Consider the following 25,080-nt stretch of genomic DNA (forward strand, 5'->3'; position numbering starts at 1 on the left):
AGGCAAAAAGAAAGATGGCGTCCAGAGTCCCCAATGTGGCTTTCTTTCTGCTGCCCCTCTTTTGTAACTCCCATGTGTCTTTGGGCCGTTGTCTTCATGTAGTTTAAAAAAATTAAAAAAATAATAATAATACTACATCATTAATTTGTGACTCTCTCTGCTTCATGAGTGTAAACCTTTGGATACTCAGGTATTGGTAATTATGTTAATTGATTCCATATAATATGCACTGAAAATTACTAACATGCACCCCTGAGGAAGCTGGTCATTTTACCCCTGAGGAAGCTGGTCATTTTACCCCTGAGGAAGCTGGTCATTTTACCCCTGAGGAAGCTGATGATTTTACCCCTGAGGAAGCTGATGATTTTACCCCTGAGGAAGCTGGTCATTTTACCCCTGTGGAAGCTGGTGATTTTACCCCTGAGGAAGCTGGTCATTTTACCCCTGTGGAAGCTGGTCATTTTACCCCTGAGGAAGCTGGTCATTTTACCCCTGTGGAAGCTGGTCATTTTACCCCTGTGGAAGCTGGTCATTTTACCCCTGTGGAAGCTGGTCATTTTACCCCTGAGGAAGCTGGTCATTTTACCCCTGAGGAAGCTGGTCATTTTACCCCTGAGGAAGCTGGTCATTTTACCCCTGTGGAAGCTGGTCATTTTACCCCTGAGGAAGCTGGTCATTTTACCCCTGTGGAAGCTGATGATTTTACCCCTGTGGAAGCTGGTCATTTTACCCCTGAGGAAGCTGGTCATTTTACCCCTGAGGAAGCTGATGATTTTACCCCTGTGGAAGCTGGTGATTTTACCCCTGTGGAAGCTGGTGATTTTACCCCTGTGGAAGCTGGTGATTTTACCCCTGTGGAAGCTGGTCATTTTACCCCTGAGGAAGCTGGTCATTTTACCCCTGTGGAAGCTGGTGATTTTACCCCTGAGGAAGCTGGTCATTTTACCCCTGTGGAAGCTGGTCATTTTACCCCTGTGGAAGCTGGTCATTTTACCCCTGTGGAAGCTGGTCATTTTACCCCTGAGGAAGCTGGTCATTTTACCCCTGAGGAAGCTGGTCATTTTACCCCTGTGGAAGCTGGTCATTTTACCCCTGTGGAAGCTGGTCATTTTACCCCTGTGGAAGCTGGTCATTTTACCCCTGAGGAAGCTGGTCATTTTACCCCTGAGGAAGCTGGTGATTTTACCCCTGTGGAAGCTGGTCATTTTACCCCTGAGGAAGCTGGTCATTTTACCCCTGTGGAAGCTGGTCATTTTACCCCTGTGGAAGCTGGTCATTTTACCCCTGAGGAAGCTGATGATTTTACCCCTGTGGAAGCTGGTGATTTTACCCCTGTGGAAGCTGGTGATTTTACCCCTGTGGAAGCTGGTCATTTTACCCCTGTGGAAGCTGGTGATTGTACCCCTGAGGAAGCTGGTCATTTTACCCCTGTGGAAGCTGGTCATTTTACCCCTGTGGAAGCTGGTCATTTTACCCCTGTGGAAGCTGGTCATTTTACCCCTGAGGAAGCTGGTCATTTTACCCCTGAGGAAGCTGGTCATTTTACCATTGATACTCGTGGGGATTTTTCTCCTTTTTAAGCTCCTGTGACAGATTGTTTCCTTTTCTAAATTCTTTAGTTTCATCATCACTCATCTCTGTGCCCTAATTGTTCCTTATTTATTGATCAGACTTTCGATTGTTCTATTTATTGAGGATCACACTATATGATATTATTCCTTGTCACTTTACTGGAGACGTCTTGTGGGTTTTCTCCCCTGGGGCAGCCTTACGTCTTTCCCTTTTCTTTTTTCTTCAGCCATATCATCATTAGTGAACATGGCTCTGCTCATATTGTTCCTTATCTGCTGATCAGATTGATTACTGTATTTATTTAGGGTGACTCTGATATTCTCATTTTTTGTTTCTTAGTGACTTGTGTTTATTACAATGCTACTCATAGACCTGGTATATATTTGGGGGTTGTTGTTTTTTTTGTATTACGGTGTCACTACTATATCAGATTTATGTTAGAGGAAGCTGGTCATTTTACCCCTGAGGAAGCTGGTCATTTTACCCCTGAGGAAGCTGATGATTTTACCCCTGTGGAAGCTGGTCATTTTACCCCTGTGGAAGCTGGTGATTTTACCCCTGTGGAAGCTGGTCATTTTACCCCTGAGGAAGCTGGTCATTTTACCCCTGAGGAAGCTGGTCATTTTACCCCTGAGGAAGCTGATGATTTTACCCCTGTGGAAGCTGGTGATTTTACCCCTGAGGAAGCTGGTGATTTTACCCCTGAGGAAGCTGATGATTTTACCCCTGTGGAAGCTGATGATTTTACCCCTGTGGAAGCTGGTGATTTTACCCCTGTGGAAGCTGGTCATTTTACCCCTGAGGAAGCTGGTCATTTTACCCCTGAGGAAGCTGATGATTTTACCCCTGTGGAAGCTGGTCATTTTACCCCTGTGGAAGCTGGTCATTTTACCCCTGTGGAAGCTGGTCATTTTACCCCTGAGGAAGCTGGTCATTTTACCATTGATACTCGTGGGGATTTTTCTCCTTTTTAAGCTCCTGTGACAGATTGTTTCCTTTTCTAAATTCTTTAGTTTCATCATCACTCATCTCTGTGCCCTAATTGTTCCTTATTTATTGATCAGACTTTCGATTGTTCTATTTATTGAGGATCACACTATATGATATTATTCCTTGTCACTTTACTGGAGACGTCTTGTGGGTTTTCTCCCCTGGGGCAGCCTTACGTCTTTCCCTTTTCTTTTTTCTTCAGCCATATCATCATTAGTGAACATGGCTCTGCTCATATTGTTCCTTATCTGCTGATCAGATTGATTACTGTATTTATTTAGGGTGACTCTGATATTCTCATTTTTTGTTTCTTAGTGACTTGTGTTTATTACAATGCTACTCATAGACCTGGTATATATTTGGGGGTTGTTGTTTTTTTTGTATTACGGTGTCACTACTATATCAGATTTATGTTAGAGGAAGCTGGTCATTTTACCCCTGAGGAAGCTGGTCATTTTACCCCTGAGGAAGCTGATGATTTTACCCCTGTGGAAGCTGGTCATTTTACCCCTGTGGAAGCTGGTCACTTTACCCCTGTGGAAGCTGGTCATTTTACCCCTGTGGAAGCTGGTGATTTTACCCCTGTGGAAGCTGGTCATTTTACCCCTGAGGAAGCTGGTCATTTTACCCCTGAGGAAGCTGGTCATTTTACACCTGAGGAAGCTGATGATTTTACCCCTGTGGAAGCTGATGATTTTACCCCTGAGGAAGCTGGTGATTTTACCCCTGAGGAAGCTGATGATTTTACCCCTGTGGAAGCTGGTGATTTTACCCCTGTGGAAGCTGGTCATTTTACCCCTGTGGAAGCTGGTCATTTTACCCCTGAGGAAGCTGGTCATTTTACCCCTGAGGAAGCTGATGATTTTACCCCTGTGGAAGCTGGTCATTTTACCCCTGTGGAAGCTGGTCATTTTACCCCTGTGGAAGCTGGTCATTTTACCCCTGTGGAAGCTGGTCATTTTACCCCTGTGGAAGCTGGTCATTTTACCCCTGAGGAAGCTGGTCATTTTACCCCTGAGGAAGCTGGTCATTTTACCCCTGAGGAAGCTGGTCATTTTACCCCTGTGGAAGCTGGTCATTTTACCCCTGTGGAAGCTGGTCATTTTACCCCTGAGGAAGCTGGTCATTTTACCCCTGAGGAAGCTGGTCATTTTACCCCTGAGGAAGCTGGTCATTTTACCCCTGAGGAAGCTGATGATTTTACCCCTGTGGAAGCTGGTCATTTTACCCCTGAGGAAGCTGGTCATTTTACCCTTGAGGAAGCTGGTCATTTTACCCCTGTGGAAGCTTGTCATTTTACCCCTGAGGAAGCTGGTCATTTTACCCCTGTGGAAGCTGGTCATTTTACCCCTGAGGAAGCTGGTCATTTTACCCCTGAGGAAGCTGGTCATTTTACCCCTGAGGAAGCTGGTCATTTTACCCCTGAGGAAGCTGGTCATTTTACCCCTGTGGAAGCTGGTCATTTTACCCCTGAGGAAGCTGGTCATTTTACCCCTGAGGAAGCTGATGATTTTACCCCTGTGGAAGCTGATGATTTTACCCCTGAGGAAGCTGGTGATTTTACCCCTGAGGAAGCTGATGATTTTACCCCTGTGGAAGCTGATGATTTTACCCCTGTGGAAGCTGGTGATTTTACCCCTGTGGAAGCTGGTCATTTTACCCCTGAGGAAGCTGGTCATTTTACCCCTGAGGAAGCTGATGATTTTACCCCTGTGGAAGCTGGTCATTTTACCCCTGTGGAAGCTGGTCATTTTACCCCTGTGGAAGCTGGTCATTTTACCCCTGAGGAAGCTGGTCATTTTACCATTGATACTCGTGGGGATTTTTCTCCTTTTTAAGCTCCTGTGACAGATTGTTTCCTTTTCTAAATTCTTTAGTTTCATCATCACTCATCTCTGTGCCCTAATTGTTCCTTATTTATTGATCAGACTTTCGATTGTTCTATTTATTGAGGATCACACTATATGATATTATTCCTTGTCACTTTACTGGAGACGTCTTGTGGGTTTTCTCCCCTGGGGCAGCCTTACGTCTTTCCCTTTTCTTTTTTCTTCAGCCATATCATCATTAGTGAACATGGCTCTGCTCATATTGTTCCTTATCTGCTGATCAGATTGATTACTGTATTTATTTAGGGTGACTCTGATATTCTCATTTTTTGTTTCTTAGTGACTTGTGTTTATTACAATGCTACTCATAGACCTGGTATATATTTGGGGGTTGTTGTTTTTTTTGTATTACGGTGTCACTACTATATCAGATTTATGTTAGAGGAAGCTGGTCATTTTACCCCTGAGGAAGCTGGTCATTTTACCCCTGAGGAAGCTGATGATTTTACCCCTGTGGAAGCTGGTCATTTTACCCCTGTGGAAGCTGGTCACTTTACCCCTGTGGAAGCTGGTGATTTTACCCCTGTGGAAGCTGGTCATTTTACCCCTGAGGAAGCTGGTCATTTTACCCCTGAGGAAGCTGGTCATTTTACCCCTGAGGAAGCTGGTCATTTTACCCCTGAGGAAGCTGATGATTTTACCCCTGTGGAAGCTGATGATTTTACCCCTGAGGAAGCTGGTGATTTTACCCCTGAGGAAGCTGGTGATTTTACCCCTGTGGAAGCTGGTCATTTTACCCCTGTGGAAGCTGGTCATTTTACCCCTGTGGAAGCTGGTCATTTTACCCCTGAGGAAGCTGGTCATTTTACCCCTGAGGAAGCTGATGATTTTACCCCTGTGGAAGCTGGTCATTTTACCCCTGTGGAAGCTGGTCATTTTACCCCTGTGGAAGCTGGTCATTTTACCCCTGTGGAAGCTGGTCATTTTACCCCTGTGGAAGCTGGTCATTTTACCCCTGAGGAAGCTGGTCATTTTACCCCTGAGGAAGCTGGTCATTTTACCCCTGAGGAAGCTGGTCATTTTACCCCTGTGGAAGCTGGTCATTTTACCCCTGTGGAAGCTGGTCATTTTACCCCTGAGGAAGCTGGTCATTTTACCCCTGAGGAAGCTGGTCATTTTACCCCTGAGGAAGCTGGTCATTTTACCCCTGAGGAAGCTGATGATTTTACCCCTGTGGAAGCTGGTCATTTTACCCCTGAGGAAGCTGGTCATTTTACCCTTGAGGAAGCTGGTCATTTTACCCCTGTGGAAGCTTGTCATTTTACCCCTGAGGAAGCTGGTCATTTTACCCCTGTGGAAGCTGGTCATTTTACCCCTGAGGAAGCTGGTCATTTTACCCCTGAGGAAGCTGGTCATTTTACCCCTGAGGAAGCTGGTCATTTTACCCCTGAGGAAGCTGGTCATTTTACCCCTGTGGAAGCTGGTCATTTTACCCCTGAGGAAGCTGGTCATTTTACCCCTGAGGAAGCTGGTCATTTTACCCCTGTGGAAGCTGGTCATTTTACCCCTGTGGAAGCTGGTCATTTTACCCCTGAGGAAGCTGGTCATTTTACCCCTGTGGAAGCTGGTCATTTTACCCCTGAGGAAGCTGGTCATTTTACCCCTGAGGAAGCTGGTCATTTTACCCCTGTGGAAGCTGGTCATTTTACCCCTGTGGAAGCTGGTCATTTTACCCCTGTGGAAGCTGGTCATTTTACCCCTGAGGAAGCTGGTCATTTTACCCCTGAGGAAGCTGGTCATTTTACCCCTGTGGAAGCTGGTCATTTTACCCCTGTGGAAGCTGGTCATTTTACCCCTGTGGAAGCTGGTCATTTTACCCCTGAGGAAGCTGGTCATTTTACCCCTGAGGAAACTGGTCATTTTACCCCTGAGGAAGTCCCCGGTTATTTTACCATTGATACTCGTGGGGATTTTTCTCCTTTTTAAGCTCCTGTGACAGATTGTTTCCTTTTCTAAATTCTTTAGTTTCATCATCACTCATCTCTGTGCCCTAATTGTTCCTTATTTATTGATCAGACTTTCGATTGTTCTATTTATTGAGGATCACACTATATGATATTATTCCTTGTCACTTTACTGGAGACGTCTTGTGGGTTTTCTTTACCCCTTCACCCCCTGGGGCAGCCTTACGTCTTTCCCTTTTCTTTTTTCTTCAGCCATATCATCATTAGTGAACATGGCTCTGCTCATATTGTTCCTTATCTACTGATCAGATTGATTACTGTATTTATTTAGGGTGACTGATATTCTCATTTTTTGTTTCTTAGTGACTTGTGTTTATTACAATGCTACTCATAGACCTGGTATATATTTGGGGGTTGTTGTTTTTTTTGTATTACGGTGTCACTACTATATCAGATTTATGTTAGAGGGGACTTGTTGCTATTGTTATTATGACCCCTACCACAAAGTCTATGTTTTGCCCCACTAATAGGGCCTTTAAAGGGAATCTGTCAGGTGATGTTCTAGTACAATACTAATGTAATCATTAAATAGGGCTTAAGGAGACCTTACAGGAACAGTAAGTTGTATTGCTCTATGTTATCCTGTTATCTTGTTGTCGGCTCCGTAGATTTCAGTGTGATGCAGTAACTAGTCAAGCTTCTGTAAATACAAACTGCATACGTCCTGCTCCCCCTCCCAGCTCTCAGTGCTGGCATCAGTGATTGTCATGAGGGTGTCTTGCCCAGGGCAGACCTTGGGCGAGTCTGGTATCAGAAAGTCACAGCACCTTACTGCTGACAGATCCACTGCTGTTACCTGAATAACATCTTTTTGCTAGTGGTGCTCTAAGGGTTAAGCACTTTTTCCTGCCTGGCTGCTGATTATAGTATTCAATCTCAGGTATGGCTCTTTGAGCTCACTTCCCTTTACTATTTAAGATCATGTACCTGATCAGCAGATGCCTGTGATAGAAACCTCATTTCTATGGAGTCCACTTTGGAAGGAGCGAGTTCTGGAAGAAGTCTGTCGTGCTGTGTGTAGCGGTTGTGTCAGCTGAACTGAAATTGCCTAGAGTGCTTTCCCTTTTCATAACTATTTTCCAACCCTTGTGTTACTGTATTGTAGTGGTGGGTGAGACTAGAGAGCTCTTTGGCCTGCTCACTAGCCAGGGTGAGTTTAGGGCAAGAGACTGTTTAGGAACGTGATCGGCGAGGGGTTAAAAAAACTCTTATAGGGATGTCAGGTAGTGCAGGATTCAGCCATCAGGTGAGGTGAGTGCAGATGGTGACTCTCTCCCTACTGCCAGCAACCTCCATTGTATTGTCACCCCTGTGTGTAGTTAAACCTACTGGGTATTTTGTTAAACCCTGTTAGTCACGTGCGTGACAGTGATAGTAAATCTGAACTGAATTTTGAATTTGCTCTGCTGTCCCCACCCATACTCCCTCCCACCTCTCAGCAGTGATAGTGCATGCACTGGGACCTGCGGGGGAGGGGGGGAAGCAGTTAGGCTATGTGCACACACTGCGTCTTTTTGACGCTGCGTTTTTGTGCGTTTTTGGCCGCTAAAAACGCACAAACGCACCTGCGTCGAAAAAACGCGGCAAAAAACGCACACGTTTTGCCGCGATTTGGTGCGTTTTTTTGCTGCGTTTTGCTGCGTTTTTGCTCACTGCGTCTTTATGCGTTTTTTATCAGTGAACAAAAAAAAAAGGTCTGATGTCATTTCCTTCTTCAATGTGTTCTTCATTCTCCACTAGTGTATGCAGAAGAGCAGACAGCTGGAGAACTACAAGGCTCAGCATATTCCATCCAATAGTGTATGCAGGAGAGCAGACAGCAGCTGCAGAACTACAAGGCTCAGCATGCTCCATCCAGGACTATATGCTTGAGGGAGAGTCAGGGGGAGCAGACCTACAAGGCTCAGCATCCTCCTTCCAGGACTGTATGCAGGATTTCTTTGCCCCCCCCAAACAAAAAAGTGACGTGGGCTTCGCCATATTTTTGTATACTAGCCGGGTACAGCAGGCAGGTACGGGCTGCCCCCAACCCCCAGCTGCCTATTTGTACCCGGCTGGGAACCAAAAATATAGGGAAGCCCTTTTTTTTAAAATTATTTCATGAATTTCATGAAATAATTTAAAAAAAAAATGACGTGAGCTTCGCCCAATTTTTGAGTCCAGCCGGGTACAACTAGGCAGCTGGGGATTGGAATCCACAGTGCAGGGTGCCCATGCTTTCTGGGCACCCCCGCTGTGAATTGCAGTCCCGCAGCCACCCCAGAAAATGGCGCTTTCATAGAAGCGCCATCTTCTGGCGCTGTATCCAACTCTTCCAGCTGCCCTGAAGCCGGGTGGCTAGCTAGGTAGTAATGGAGTTAGGGCTAGCTGTATATTATCAGCTAGCCCTAAGCCCGAAATTCATGGTGTCACGCCAATATTAGACATGGCCACCATGAATTTCTAGTAAAGATAAAAAAAAAAACACAACACAGAAAAATATTTTTATTAGAAATAAAACACAACACAATTAGGGACTCCATCTTTATTGAAATAAAGAACCCCCCTCCGCAGTAATCCTGGGTCAGGGTCCCGCGCCGTCCAATCCCCGGATCCAATATCATCTGATCGGTTTGCTGGAAGGCACAGCGATCAGATGATGTGTCAGGTTCAAGTGCCTGAATCCCATCACACAGCAGCTGATTGTATAAAAGCAGATTATACAATTAGCAGATGCATCGGTGCAAAAAAAAATAAAAAAAATAATACTCACTTATGTGCTGATTACCGGCAGCTCCTGGAGCGATGGGGCGGGAGTCTGATCCTGTCCGATCGCTGCAGCAGCTGCCGGTAATCAGGGATGAAGTCTCCTGACGCATCCGCTGATACCGGCCGGGCGCCCGCGTCACCGCGATACTTACGATCACCTGATGCGTCAGGTGACTGCATCAGGTGATCCATCGCCAGGTCCTGCATCCATCGTAGGGCTCCCGGCCGTCTGCACACAGCCGGAGCGGGGGTGGCGATACCGTGAGAGGAGATGGGAGCGGGCATGGCACCGGGAGGCTGCAGACAGGTGAGTATAACTTTTTTTTTTTTTTTCTACTGTTAACTTTTGTTTTCGCAGCCGCTTCCACCTCCTGCCTGTACATGGCGCCGCACGGCAGCATACATGCACAGGACGGGAGGTGGACGCGGCGGTGACGGTACCGGGAGGATTCACGCTTCTGTATATACTGACAGAAGGAATCCTCTTCCTGTACACGTCACTTTACTACCCAGCTCCTGCGTTTATAGCTGCGTTTTTGGTCTTAGAAACGCACCAAAACGCACCAAAACGCAGCTATTTGCGTTTCTCATTGCGTCTTTCAACATCCCATTGCACTCAATGGATGAAAAGCGCAGTGAAAAACGCGGGAATAATTGACATGCTGCGTTTTTGTGGTCACCACAAAAACGCAGCTGAAAAAAAACGCTGTGTGGGGACAGCAAAAATGAAAACTCATAGACTTTGCTGGGGAAGCAAAGTCATGCAGTTTTGAGGCCAAAAACGCACCCGAAAAACGCGCAAAAACGCCGCGAAAAACGCACTGTGTGCACATAGCCTTAAAATGCAAAGTGTATACTTGACTAGCATGCACAAGACAGTGACTTCTATCAGCTTACAGCAAGATAACAGGATAAGGTAGACCAATATAAGCTATTGATCCTGAAAGGTCTCCTTAAGCTCTATTTGAAGATAACATTAGCATTGTACTAAAAAATCACCTGACAGATTCCCTTTAAGTGCTTTCAATATGTGTTTGTATTATTGTACATTTATTTTTTGGGTAATATTTTGTCCCAATATTGTTATTTTTGTGTGTGCTCTGGTTTATACACACTGTCCTTTTATGTTGTTCATTTGTGCTGTTTATAGTGTATTTATATATGAATCACTCCTATGATTTTATGGTTTTATGGTTCCTTTCTTTTTGGTTGGAAACACTAGATTTATTTGATATGAATCTATTCTCTCTGACAATTTGACAGATTCTTAGATAGAATTTGGGAAGATGTGGACATGTCGGCTCCGTGCAGCTACAAGCGTCAGGGACGGGTTCACACTCGTAATATTAGTGCTTACAGCTTCGCGGATTTGTTGTTCGGTTTCTTGTATGTATTTCATTCTTTGTTATTTTGGTCACTTTAACTTTAGGCCCCGTTACACGCTACGATTTATCTGACGATATGTCATCGGGGTCACGGTTTTTGTGACGCACTTCCGTTGTCGTTAGCGAGGTCGTTGCGTGTGACACCTACGAGCAACTCCGAAGGATCTTAAAAATAGCAATAATCGTTGATCGTTGACTCGTTGTTTAGTTTTAAAATATTGTTCGTCGTTTGTAACGCAGCAGACATATTGCTACGTTTTGACACCCTGCCAACGACGAACAACATTGTTAGTGCGTCCGTCATCAGCGACGCAGGCGTGTCGTTACGAGCAATGCTCCACGCCTCCTCCGCTCTGATTGGTGGTCTCAACTGCGTTCTGATTTGGCAGCCATGGTTGATGCTATGGACAATAATACGCCTCTGTCGTTGCCGAAATCGTTGGGAGGAATGCTGTGTGACGGTCTTGGTCAAACACGACCGTCTTAGTCAAACAATATATCGCTGAACGCTGTAGCGTCGTTTGTGAGATGGGTACATGTGACCTCTACAAAACGACCTATGAGCGATCGCGGCAAATCGTAGCAATGATCTGGGCATGTAACATCGCTAGCGATATCATTATGTGTAAAGTGGCCTTTTGTTGGGGTCAGAAAAGGACATTTATAGTTTAACATAAGCGCCCAGAAAATGTTCAGGCCCCGATGGGACACAGAGTCACTTTCTACATTCCTCATTACCTGCAGTGACATCTGCTGGAATTTCCTCTTCCGCGTTCCTCGCACACGATGGATCGCCCGCCATCTGGTCGTCTTCTGCTTGTACCTCCACTTTAATAATCATCAGATCTTCCCCCTGACAGACGGAAAGATCTCACTATTCAACATTAGATTAAAGAAAGCGATCAACATAACCAGGAAAATGTAACCCTTGGCCGACCATAACCTGTCACCGGGTCAAAAGTGGTCAGTTTATGCTTTTATTTTATTTCATCTGTTCCGCTGCGTATTTTCCTTATTTTTTCTGTCATGTGGCTCCAGAGATAGGAGCCTTCATATTTAGTACTGATTTTTATGGTCTTTACTAATGAGCAGTGGTAATTATGTATCAGAGGATCCTGTGAGCCACAACTCTTGTAAAAACCATCAAACCTAGCCGTAAACAGACAGCTTCATCTCTGGAACCTCGTAGAGGATAAATAATGAAAAGCCACAATACTCAGAGGATCTGCAGGAATAAGATAAGGGTATGCGCTCACTATCAATATTTGCTGAGTTTTTGGCTTTTTTTGGGGCTCAGCTTCATCTACCTGAAGATTCTCTGGCACTTTGTGATCTTCTTCTGTGCACTCCTGGGAAGATGGAAGATCGGGCCATCTCTCTGGTGGGTTTCTTTCGATGACTCCATCTGTGGAGACACTCACGTCAGTGGGTGGAAGGTGACCCAAACTCCTTCTAAAAAAAAATGGATGTTTTCCTTGCTGTACATATTTAAAAGGGTGTCCAGTGTCCTACCGCCCCCTGAAGAGTTATGATCAAGTAGAGTAATGTATTTATTTTTACTGTGTAATTTGCCCGTCTCTGGTCCCTTGGTGTAGGGAATGTAGAGGGAGTGACAGGACAGCATGGGATAATAGGGGGAGGAGAGTCCCCAGCACAGGAGGATATAGGAAAGGAGCTTCTTATTTCAAGGCAGATAGGGAGTAGTGACAAAAAGAGAAGAGAAAACAAGAGAGTACTAACACTGACTTACAAAGCCATCCACAAATTGTCTCCTCCGTATATCTCTGAACTAATCTCTCGCTACACTCCAAAACGTAACCTCCAGTCCTCCCAAGATCTCCTTCTCTCCTCCTCTCTCATTCGCTCCTCATGCAACCGCCTCCAAGACTTCTCCCGAGCATCCCCAGTCTTCTGGAACTCGCTGCCTCAACACGTCAGACTATCTGCTACACTCGCAAGCTTCTGTTCAGAAATGCCTATAACCTTCAATGACCTCACTGCTTCACCACCGTGCGGAGCTGCCGCCCCACCACCGTGCGGAGCTGCCGCCCGACCACCGTGCAGAGCTGCCGCCCGACCACCGTGCGGAGCTGCCGCCCGACCACCGTGCGGAGCTGCCGCCCGACCCCCCCCCCACCCCACCTACTGTCTCCTCCCCAAAATCCTTTAGAATGTAAGCCTGCAAGGGCAGGGTCCTCTTCCCTCTGTACTAGTCTGTCTATTGTAACTTGTATATGTATTCTGTATGTAACCCCCTTCTCATGTACAGCCCCATGGAATCAATGGTGCTCTATAAATAAATAATAATAATAATAATAATAATAATAAAAAAGAGAGAATGGACCTGCAGGGTCAGACATAACAGAGTGGAGTTGGGTGGTGTGGAGGAGTCAGGCATAGAGAGAAGACAGAAGGAAGGAGGAGTAAAGGAGACTGGAGTGTGAGCCCCTCAGCTAATGAGCGTAATTCCAGTAGAGAGAGAAAAGGAATAGCGCGTCCCTTTCTTAGGCCGGCAGCTGTAAGTGTTACAGACATCTGGCCTGCTGTGTCACTAGCACAATAGGATCCTAGTCAGAAGGAGTCCTTCTGTTGTTAAAGAGCCGAGCCGTCAGACCAGCCATCATGCTTAATGATTGGGTCAGGAAAGAAAGGAAAAATGCTCCTTGGTGGAGTAGAAGCTGTGGGTTGAAAGATGTTGCAGTAAAGTTGTTACGGTTTTAACCGGCAGTGGACTCGTTACTGAAAGCGCTGTGTGATGCTGAACAAAGTGAATGGGATCCGGAGAAGCAGGATGAGTCTCCAGACGTGAAGGTGCAGAAAGGTACCACCTCCACACCCACCTCATGCGTCACTCTGCCCCCCGTGTCTGTACTGTGCTGCGGTGGGTTGAGGACTACAATTGTTGTAATATCTAGTAATATCTATACAAATCCCCAGGGGAACGCCATGGCAGAATAACCAGCCACCAAAAGAACAGTACCATATTTTTCGGACTATAAGACGCACTTTTTTCCCTCCAAATTTTGGAGGAAAGTGGGAGGTGTGTCTTATAGTCTGAATATATGGTGGATGCCAAAGCCTGGATGCCACCAAGAATGACACGGCAATGGTCATCAAGAAATTGAAGGAAGCCATGGAAAACAAGGATGCATGGCCTACAGAGGATCTCAGGGTGGGACAACAATAGCTAGAATCAGACTGGAATCAGTGTTGGTGCGCACCTGACACACTGTGAGGATATAGATGGTTTACATGTGATGATCAGATGATGGGAGTTGTATCTAGAAGACACTCAGAAAAAGGTTTTTCTTTTATAACCAGTGACCCTCTCCCGGCCTTACCCTGTAGATCGGCCGCTGTCTCCTCTTCATCTATAACCACAATCTTCATATCAATTAAATTATCGCCCTAAAAAGAAAAAGCAAAATTAACTTTGGTTCGGTCACTTTATCGTCATATTTTGGTGATGAGACTTCAGCGTCATCTACTGTACCTGGTGATTGTCCGGGATGTTGTGATTCCCCTCTGGACAGTCCTGGGGACACAGCAGATGGGGACATCTCTCTGGCGGGTCCTGGGGATACAGAGGACGGGGACATCTCTCTGGCGGGTTCTGGGGATACAGAGGACGGGGACTTCTCTCTGGTGGGTCCTGGGGATACAGAGGACGGGGACATCTCTCTGGCGGGTCCTGGGGATACAGAGGACGGGGACATCTCTCTGGTGGGTTCTGGGGATACAGAGGACGGGGACATCTCTCTGGCGGGTCCTGGGGATACAGAAGACGGGGACATCTCTCTGGCGGGTCCTGGGGACACAGAGGACGGGGACATCTCTCTGGCGGGTCCTGGGGATACAGAGGACGGGGACATCTCTCTGGCGGGTCCTGGGGATACAGAGGACGGGGACATCTCTCTGGCGGGTCCTGGGGATACAGAGGACGGGGACATCTCTCTGGCGGGTCCTGGGGATACAGAGGACGGGGACATCTCTCTGGCGGGTCCTGGGGATACAGAGGACGGGGACATCTCTCTGGCAGGTCCTGGGGATACAGAGGACGGGGACATCTCTCTGGTGGGTTTATTCTGCTGGATCCATCTGTGGGAGACACAGAAACATGGTCTATATATCATACACTTTTCTCATCACCTTCACTTCAAGGTTTATTTTCCAGGGTGTGATGCTTGTGGGTGCGGACCCCCTGCACCATGGGCCCGGCTTACCCTGGAGGGGCTTGATAGGTGTCTACTGGTAGAGATGAAGGAACCCGAAGTTCGGTGTTCGGACTTTTATAAAACAACTGAGTTCTGGCACTTTATGTATGAACTTCACTCGCGCGAGCATCGTTTTGCTTGTGTACGCTCGGTGCTCAGATACGCTCAATCCTCAGCCCAGTGCGAGCCACTTGCAGTGTTTGTTTGGATCACACTGGGGGAATAACAGCATGATCGGATGTAGTGTGCACCAAAGGAAAAATGAATAATAAAAAAAAATCCATCCGAAGTGATCAGCTTATGGTTGGTTGCATGCGAGCGGAGACCCAAACTGCCCAATTAGTGACGTCAATTGGAGTTCAGGTCAAGTCCAGTTCCCAAACCGAAATTAATTTAAAGGTCGGCTGACCCCGCTGACTGAACTTCCACGGGTCTGCTCATCTCTGTCTACCGGGTCTGCACTCGCGTCCCTGATGCTGAGCATAGGCTGGGCTGCCGGTAGACACCTTGTACCACTCCAGGGCAGTCACCGGGACTGCAGTAGCTGACCAGCGGGTAAGAGATGTAGGAACGAGGTACAGGAGGACGAGACAGAGGCATAGTTAGGCGGTCCAAGTTCCAAGCAGGCAGCTCAGGTTCAGAGAACAAAGCCGCGGTCAGGAGCGGAGAGGTCAGACAGGATGGGTATTCAAGCCAGGCAACAAACGGGAGAATCAAACAAATGCATAAACAGGGCAGCAGCAGACGAAAAGACTAGGAATCAACGCTCGGGCGAGGAACAGAGCGTTGAGTTGCCTGATACAGAGGGGACAATAATGATTTGATTCTCTGCTGATTTTGCAGTTTTCCCCCTACACAGAATGGAGAAATCTGTAAATTTTATTGTAGGTAACTTCAATTGTGAAAGAATAAAAAAATCCAGACAATCCCATTGTATGATTGTGTTGCACAGCTTCTAGCGTTCCAGTTACCGAAGAAAGTTCACAGAGCAGATTACATGGGATAACAAGTTCTTTTACTTCTCAGAAAACATAAGGTAACAATATGCAGTCATACAGCATTGCATCAGGAAGAGAAAGTGAAACCAGAAAGAAAAACAAAAGACATTTTACAATTCAGTGAGTAAGGAAACTTTGCACAACATCGCCATCTACTGTTAGATCAGTAAAAAGTCCTCCTTCACACAGTCAAAGAAGTCCTCATCTGTTGCATATACCAACAGATTGCTAAATAATGAATTGCCTATTGTGCTGATGTTTGTCCACGTGTAGTGCAGACTACAGGAGCCACGGCTGTGTGACAGATGGCCACAGATTTGGTGCTGTCCACTAAGGAAGCATTGGCTTAGTCTAAGCTGTCAAAAAAATTATCTCTATTTGTGGAGCATCAACAGGTTTGGTGATTGTTCATAAAGTAAATAGACATTGGGGGCAGACAGTATGGCCAATGAAGGAGCAATGGAAACACCAGCCCAGGGCCCACACAGTATTTTAGCCATGACAATTTTTTTTTTGTTTGGAGGGGAGAAGGGGGGGGGCAGCAGTAAAAAGTTTGTTCCATTGTTTCCTTTCCTATATCATCAGGACACCAGGGTAATCCTCATTCTCACCAAAAACAAAGAAGAACTGGCTTATTTCAGCAATCTGACACCGATAAAGGAAATTACTTTTTTTTCCTGTGCAAAGTAAAATTTCATGGTTGAAGCGGCGGGACTATGCGGTCATCCTTACTGTCATAAATAATGATGAAGCAACAGCTGAGCTCAGCAGCCCGTGATAACATGGGCACACTTATTTTTCAACTAGAAAGAATGGTTTTTAGAGGCAGTATATCAAATTTTTACTAGCAATTCTACCTTCATTAAATATTTAAAACATCAATTTTAATTAGATAGGTTTAAAAATACAAAATAATCCCACACCGTGAGTAAATACACACAATCAACAAACAAAAATTTAGACACAAATGAGGCCACAGTCAGGGACCTCCTTATATGCGGAGTTATTGTGGAATTCTCAGTACTATCTATCTAGATTAGGGCAAAAGTCTAAATACACCCTACATCAATCTGTCCGCTACCTATCAATGGAGATATAACTTACGTTACACGCACCCTAAAGTTAAATAGGTGCCCCCATTCCACGGCGGCTAGCCCCTGGAAGCTGCCCCTAAACTCCCTCACTGATTCAGATATAGGCAATTTAGATATTTAAATAATTATTCAAGATGGTCACTTATCTTAAACATTCTCACGGCAGCTTTTCCACATAAATATCGTCCGCAATGTAGATCCAGGTGGGTTGCATCTTGCTATTAGGGAAGGTATTTAAGAGCTTCAGGCCATGACATAAGTTGGTCTGCCACAAGCACCGTCTTTGAGGGACTCTTGCTGCCACATGTGCAGCTGAACATCAGAACGGTACGTAATAAGATATGGGGAACCTCCATCTGGGCAGAGGTATCTTTTTCTTTTGGGACAGGATCTTTAATTGTATTATTTATTCCACAGGCGATTGTGCCTTTAAACTCCTGATGAACCCCAATACACATTAATGGGGGGAAACGCGTCGAGTTTTCTTTGGACTCATTGCGAGTTTTCTTTGGACTTATTGCGAGTTTTCTTTGGACTCATTGCGAGTTTTCTTTGGACTTATTGCGAGTTTTCTTTGGACTCATTGCGAGTTTTCTTTGGACTTATTGCGAGTTTTCTTTGGACTCATTGCGGACGATATTTATGTGGAAAAGCTGCCGTGAGAATGTTTAAGATAAGTGACCATCTTGAATAATTATTTAAATATCTAAATTGCCTATATCTGAATCAGTGAGGGAGTTTAGGGGCAGCTTCCAAGGGCTAGCCGCCGTGGAATGGGGGCACCTATTTAACTTTAGGGTGCGTGTAACGAAAGTTATATCTCCATTGACAGGTAGCGGACAGATTGATGTAGGGTGTATTTAGATACTTTTACCCTAATCTTTATAGACAGTACTAAGATTTCTACAATAACCCCGCATATGAAGAGGTCTCCAATTGTGGCCTCATGAGTTTTTCTTTGGACTCATCTGCGGATTGTATTTATGTGAAAAGCTGCTGTGAGTATGTTGAATAACCATTTTGGAATAATTATTTAAATATCTAAACTGCCTATATCTGTATTAGTGAGGGAGTTTAGGGACAGCTTCCAGGGGCTAGCCGCCGTGGAATAGGGTGCGTGTAACGTAAGTTATATCTCCATTGATAGGTAGCGGACAGATTGATGTAGGGTGTATTTAGACTTTTGCCCTAATCTAGATAGATAGTACTGAGAATTCCACAATAACTCCGCATATAAGGAGGTCCCTGACTGTGGCCTCATTTGTGTCTACATTTTTGCTTATGTTGATTGTGTGTATTTACTCACGGTGTGGGATTATTTTGTATTTTTAAACCTATCTAATTAAAATTGATGTTTTAAATATTTAATGAAGGTAGAATTGCTAGTAAAAAAATGGACACACTTATGCAGAAATCTCAGGATCAGTAAGTTTTATTGTTTGGATGGTGAAGAAGCAATGGATTTCTATCAATCCGTCCAAAAATTATTACTTTTTTTTTTTTTTGGGAATAGTTTGATGTTTCTTACATTTGGCCTGTGCAAGGTCGGGTTCCCAGCAGCAGATCACTACCACAGAAATACACAAATATGGGAACAATATTTGAAAGAAAAAGGCCTTTTGTACATAGAAAATGTCTTGGATCGCAACGTTATGTGTGATGATAATACTAATGTATTTGCAGATATCCCTCATGACGCCGCGCATTGGATGAGAATGATGCGTGTGACAATATCCGTTATCCTGTCGGCCTTAGTGAACTCGCACGGATTTACACCTCAGCCACCGATAGTCGGGTGAGATGTGGATTTTGCTTTACAGATTCTTAGTTCCATTATATAATGTGCACAGCGGCTTCTTTTTCCTTTTTTTAGAAGAGCATCGCCCTTGAAAATCAACTTATGTTGCCATTTTGGGTCGTCATCTCAGAGAGCTCTCACTATATTTACGTCTCCTCTTACCCTGTGATGTCGGGGGCCGGTCGCTCTCCATCATCACCTCCTCGTACAGATCCTTGTGTCCTTCCAGATACTCCCACTCGTCCATGGAGAAATAGATGGTGACGTCCTGACACCTTACAGGAACCTGACAACACACAATGATAGCGTTATTACCCAGAATCCTCCAGTGCTGGTCATATTATAATGTCCCAGCATTCCCACCTCTCCGGTCAGCAGCTCGATCATCTTATTGGTGAGTTCTAGGATCTTCTTCTTCCTCCTCTCATGTATCAGTGAGTGAGGGGGAGGGGCTGTGATGTGGCCCCGCCTACTGCTCCACCCTCCTGACTCATGGCTGCCGGGAGTCACACAGTCACCTGACGCCTTCTTCACTACGATATAATCCTGTGTACGGAGAGACGCTGGTAAATATCATTATACGCTCCATATAATGTCACACAGACCTCTCTGGAGGATTATATTCTGCCTCCTTCCACCCAAACTCCCCCATCTACACGCTATGCATCAACGCTAACCTTCCCGACATTGTGCAGAATCCATCACCACATCGTGACCCGGACCCTGCACAGTCCCAATCTCATTAATGGCGTCTTCTCCCCATCATCTTGTCTTCATTGGTTAAAAAATGAGCATTAAACATATGAGGAATTTACAGCGGCCATCGAATCCCAAGTCCACAAACCGCTCCGCATCTAAACTCCGGTGCAGCCACAAAACTGACGATTATACTAATATATTGCATAAGGTTGAACAGTAGAGATCTGTCCGTCCAGTCCGGTCGACACCCTCCTCAGTGTTGGTCCAAAGGAAAACAAAAACATATCCCTTCAAACTCCAAATCCGAGTCAATGACCAATTAGGTAATAATTACGGGCATAACGATCGCAGTCGCAGAGATCGCGACTGCAACCGGACTCTGCACCCCTGTGAGAGAGGAGCTGCGCTGTTCAGTGGCAGACCATGCGGCCGCTATGGGGCCCGTGAGTAAAGGGGGCCCAGTGCGTGCCAGATAAGGTACCGGACGCCCTCGCCCGTCATTGCACAAAGTAAAGATGAAGGATGGAGCAGAACGCTCCGCTTCATCCTTCAGCAATCTCCCCCTGTGCCTGCGCTCAATATCTCAGTGAGCAGAGTGATGTGATGTGTATGCCCCCAGCGTCTTCTGTGATATATACATCACAGGAGGGACTGGGGCCATATACAGTATATCACAGGAGAGGCTGGGGACATATATATCCCAGGAAGGGCTGGGGCATATACATCACAGGAGGGGCTGGGGCATATACATCACAGGAGGGGCTGGGGCATATACATCACAGGAGGGGCTGGGGCATATACATCACAGGAGGGGCTGGGACACATACATCACAGGAGGGGCTGGGGCATATACAGTGCCTACAAGTAGTATACAACCCCCTGCAGATTTAGCAGGTTTGATAAGATGCAAACTTCAAACAAGAGCAGGATTTATTAACAGATGCATAAATCTTACAAACCAACAAGTTATGTTGCTCAGTTAAATTTTAATAAATTTTCAACATAAAAGTGTGGGTCAATTATTATTCAACCCCTAGGTTTAATATTTTGTGGATTAACCCTTGTTTGCAATTACAGCTAATAATCGTCTTTTATAAGACCTGATCAGGCCGGCACAGGTCTCTGGAGTTATCTTGGCCCACTCCTCCATGCAGATCTTCTCCAAGTTATCTAGGTTCTTTGGGTGTCTCATGTGGACTTTAATCTTGAGCTCCTTCCACAAGTTTTCAATTGGGTTAAGGTCAGGAGACTGACTAGGCCACTGCAACACCTTGATTTTTTCCCTCTTGAACCAGGCCTTGGTTTTCTTGGCTGTGTGCTTTGGGTCGTTGTCTTGTTGGAAGATGAAATGACGACCCATCTTAAGATCCTTGATGGAGGAGCGGAGGTTCTTGGCCAAAATCTCCAGGTAGGCCGTGCTATCCATCTTCCCATGGATGCGGACCAGATGGCCAGGCCCCTTGGCTGAGAAACAGCCCCACAGCATGATGCTGCCACCACCATGCTTGACTGTAGGGATGGTATTCTTGGGGTCGTATGCAGTGCCATCCAGTCTCCAAACGTCACGTGTGTGGTTGGCACCAAAGATCTCGATCTTGGTCTCATCAGACCAGAGAACCTTGAACCAGTCTGTCTCAGAGTCCTCCAAGTGATCATGAGCAAACTGTAGACGAGCCTTGACATGACGCTTTGAAAGTAAAGGTACCTTACGGGCTCGTCTGGAACGGAGACCATTGCGGTGGAGTACGTTACTTATGGTATTGACTGAAACCAATGTCCCCACTGCCATGAGATCTTCCCGGAGCTCCTTCCTTGTTGTCCTTGGGTTAGCCTTGACTCTTCGGACAAGCTTGGCCTCTGCACGGGAGGAAACTTTCAAAGGCTGTCCAGGCCGTGGAAGGCTAACAGTAGTTCCATAAGCCTTCCACTTCCGGATGCTGCTCCCAACAGTGGAGACAGGTAGGCCCAACTCCTTGGAAAGGGTTTTGTACCCCTTGCCAGCCTTGTGACCCTCCACGATCTTGTCTCTGATGGCCTTGGAATGCTCCTTTGTCTTTCCCATGTTGACCAAGTATGAGTGCTGTTCACAAGTTTGGGGAGGGTCTTAATTAGTCAGAAAAGGCTGGAAAAAGAGATAATTAATCCAAACATGTGAAGCTCATTGTTCTTTGTGCCTGAAATACTTCTTAATACTTTAGGGGAACCAAACAGAATTCTGGTGGTTTGAGGGGTTGAATAATAAATGACCCTCTGAAAAAACTTTTCACAATTTAAAAAAAAAAAATAAAAAAAGAAATAACATTCTTTTTTGCTGCATTTCACACTTCCAGGCTGATCTACAGTCCAAATGTCACAATGCCAAGTTATTCCGAATGTGTAAACCTGCTAAATCTGCAGGGGGTTGAATACTACTTGTAGGCACTGTACATCACAGGAGGGGCTGGGGCATATAAATGTCCCCCACTTCTCATGTGATGCACGTGCCCCCAGTATCTCCTATGATGTATATACGGTGTCTGTTATGTTATGTATATGATTTACCAATCTTATTATCACAAAGAGTCGACTGCGCTCCAGACAGAGACAAACCTGGAAAAGTAGTTGTGAAAAGCCACATTACGTGCTCAATGTCACCGAAAATTAACTGCCAAACCAAAGAGAAGCAGCTCCGGCCACCACATTAGGGGGAGTTAATTGCTTGATCAAATATAGCCGGGTAATTTTTACATTGATAGTTTTGTGCGGCCTCCGAAGGCTGGTAGAAATTTACAAATGGCCCCCGCCAGTAAAGGTTCCTCCCCCTGCTCTAACAGTATAGAATCTTCTTTAATGATGGCGTAGAAATCCTTTTTCCTCTAAATGCAGAGGACATCTCCTTGTTAGGCTAAGTTCACATTTCCGTTGTTTTGCTTCAGTCACAATCTGTTGCCTTGAGGAATTACGGTATCCTGCAAGATATTTTGCAGGAATCCATTTTTCCCTATAGACTTCTATTAGCGACGGATTGTGACTGATGGCGCTGTGTTGCATCCGCTGCCTGACGATCAGTTGTTTACTGAGTGACCGTCAGGCGGGAGCAACGCTGAATGTAACGTTTTTTTTGTGCAGCGGATTGTTTTTTTTACTGGGAGCATGCGCACAGTAAAAAAACATGATCCACTGTAAATGCAGTTCCAGTTCCAGCGGCCGGAACAGCTGATCTCCCGGGCGCCGGCTTTTGTGAGCAATCAGCTGTTCGCCCGGCGACCGGCCGTGAACGATCAGCTGATCACTCGGGCGCCGGGCGATCAGCTGATTGCTCACAAAAGCCAGCGGTAAAACAGTAAAAAAAAAAAAAAACTGATTTTTTTTTTTTGCATCATCAGTCACATCAGTTGTGCCACTATCTGCAACGCATCCATTGCATCAGTCACACAACTAATTGTGACTGATGCAAAATAACGGAAGTGTGAACTTAGCCTTATAGTGACAGTGTAATAGGGATACGAAACTAGTATAACTTTTGGCAATAATAGTTGCCTCCTGGTTACACTTGGTCACCTAATTCTCTTGACTCCTTTCTAAATCTCTCCACCTCATTAAAATGTGACTAGTGGCCACACAAATTGCTCCTACATTATTATTGGTGCGTTCATTATAATGATACAAGGAAGAGGAAGGGAGCAGGAGAAAAAGACAGCGGGGGTGCGAGACAGCGGGGGTGCGAGACAGCGGGGGAGCGAGACAGCGGAGGAGCGAGACAGCGGGGGAGCGAGACAGCGGGGGAGCGAGACAGCGGGGGAGCGAGACAGCGGGGGAGCGAGACAGCGGGGGTGCGAGACAGCGGGGGTGCGAGACAGCGGGGGAGAACAAGAGGGCAGGAGCACAAGAGGGCAGGAGCACAAGAGGGCAGGAACCAGAGAGCGGGGGAGCGAGACAGAAGGGGAGCGAGACAGAAGGGGAGCGAGACAGAAGGGGAGCGAGAGAGTAAAAGAGACGGAGAGCAAAAGAGCGGAGGAGCTAGAGAGAGGGGGAAATATTGAGCGAGAGAGCAGAAGAAGAAGAGTGCAAAAGAAAAAGAAGAGAGCAGAAGAACAAGAGAGCAGAAGAACAAGAGAGCAGAAGAACAAGAGAGCAGAAGAACAAGAAAGTGGGAGAACCTGACGGCAGGAGAGCAAGAGAACAGGGGAGCAGGAGAACAATAGAGTGGGGGAACCTGAGAGCAAGAGAGCAGGAGGGCTACAGAATGGGGAAGCAGGAGGGCAACAGAAAGAGAGGGCAATAAAGTGGGAGAGCAAGAGAGCAAGAGAGCAAGAGAGTGAGGGAGCAGGAAAGCAAAAGAACAGGAGAGCAGGAAAGCGGGAGAGTGGGATCTTTTCTCTCTGCTCTCAGCACAGGGGATATGAAGGTAAATCATCTCCTCCACCTTTGGAGCTCGGCCAATCAGAGGTAGAGTCTGCCGGGAGAGAACTGGTGATAAATGCAGAATACAAGTCATGGCAGAGGCAGGTTCTCCGCGTGCACAGAAGAAGCTCATTCTGAATAACAGCTGTGCTTTTTACAATCCAACAAAGATGATAGAAATCCAGAGAGGTCACCTCTCCGCTCAGCAGCTGCAGGATCTCCAGAGAGAAGCTGAATAATCTTCCGGTGATCGCATCGTCCTTCTCCATCCTATTGAAAACACAAGAAAACAACTATTAAACGGGATGTCGTCCTGCAGACGCCTGAACACATAAAGAGGCTCCTGATCACACATGAGACATATGTAATGCAGAACCGCGAGTGCAGAGCATCTAGGAAAGTGGCTTCTCAGAGTCTTCACCACCTGGGTCAGAGGAAAACTCCCAACACAGCCATCCTTACAGAGGCGGAGGATGAATGGATGGATGGAGAGGTGGCGGAGGGTGGATGGATGGAGAGGTGGCAGAGGATGGATGGATGGAGAGGTGGCGGAGGGTGGATGGATGGAGAGGTGGCAGAGGATGGATGGAGAGGTGGCAGAGGATGGATGGATGGAGAGGTGGCAGAGGATGGATGGATGGAGAGGTGGCAGAGGATGGATGGATGGAGAGGTGGCAGAGGATGGATGGAGAGGTGGCGGAGGATGGATGGAGAGGTGGCGGAGGATGGATGGAGAGGTGGCAGAGGATGGATGGATGGAGAGGTGGCGGAGGGTGGATGGATGGAGAGGTGGCAGAAGATAGATGGATGGAGAGGTGGCAGAGGATGGATGGATGGAGAGGTGGCAGAGGATGGATGGATGGAGAGGTGGCAGAGGATGGATGGATGGAGAGGTGGCAGAGGATGGATGGATGGAGAGGTGGCAGAGGATGGATGGATGGAGAGGTGGCAGAGGATGGATGGATGGAGAGGTGGCAGAGGATGGATGGATGGAGAGGTGGCGGAGGATGGATGGAGAGGTGGCGGAGGATGGATGGAGAGGTGGCGGAGGATGGATGGAGAGGTGGCGGAGGATGGATGGAGAGGTGGCAGAGGATGGATGGATGGAGAGGTGGCGGAGGGTGGATGGAGAGGTGGCGGAGGATGGATGGAGAGGTGGCGGAGGATGGATGGAGAGGTGGCAGAGGATGGATGGATGGAGAGGTGGCGGAGGATGGATGGATGGAGAGGTGGCAGAGGATGGATGGATGGAGAGGTGGCAGAGGATGGATGGATGGAGAGGTGGCAGAGGATGGATGGATGGAGAGGTGGCAGAGGATGGATGGATGGAGAGGTGGCAGAGGATG

The 25,080-nt window shown here is 46.5% G+C and overlaps 1 protein-coding gene across 2 annotated transcripts in view; it reads right to left on the reverse strand.

Moving 5' to 3' along the window:
- LOC142316916 (uncharacterized) overlaps window positions 1-25,080 on the reverse strand; it is a 144,208-nt gene that overhangs the window by 2,846 nt on the left and 116,282 nt on the right. The window contains exons 2-8 of one of the 2 annotated variants that reach the window (XM_075352692.1): window positions 23,929-24,004; window positions 19,016-19,198; window positions 18,815-18,938; window positions 14,042-14,646; window positions 13,890-13,956; window positions 11,856-11,953; window positions 11,287-11,401 (exon numbers count right to left, since the gene is read on the reverse strand). The exons of the other annotated variant lie outside the window; for it this stretch is intronic. Of the exons in view, the coding sequence (XP_075208807.1) occupies window positions 11,287-11,401; window positions 11,856-11,953; window positions 13,890-13,956; window positions 14,042-14,646; window positions 18,815-18,938; window positions 19,016-19,198; window positions 23,929-24,004 (1,268 nt within the window). The remainder of the gene's footprint in view (window positions 1-11,286; window positions 11,402-11,855; window positions 11,954-13,889; window positions 13,957-14,041; window positions 14,647-18,814; window positions 18,939-19,015; window positions 19,199-23,928; window positions 24,005-25,080) is intronic. 2 annotated transcript variants of the gene reach the window in all.

The sequence above is a fragment of the Anomaloglossus baeobatrachus genome, chromosome 6, assembly GCF_048569485.1.
Source record: "Anomaloglossus baeobatrachus isolate aAnoBae1 chromosome 6, aAnoBae1.hap1, whole genome shotgun sequence".
In the NCBI taxonomy this organism is placed as follows: domain Eukaryota; kingdom Metazoa; phylum Chordata; class Amphibia; order Anura; family Aromobatidae; genus Anomaloglossus; species Anomaloglossus baeobatrachus.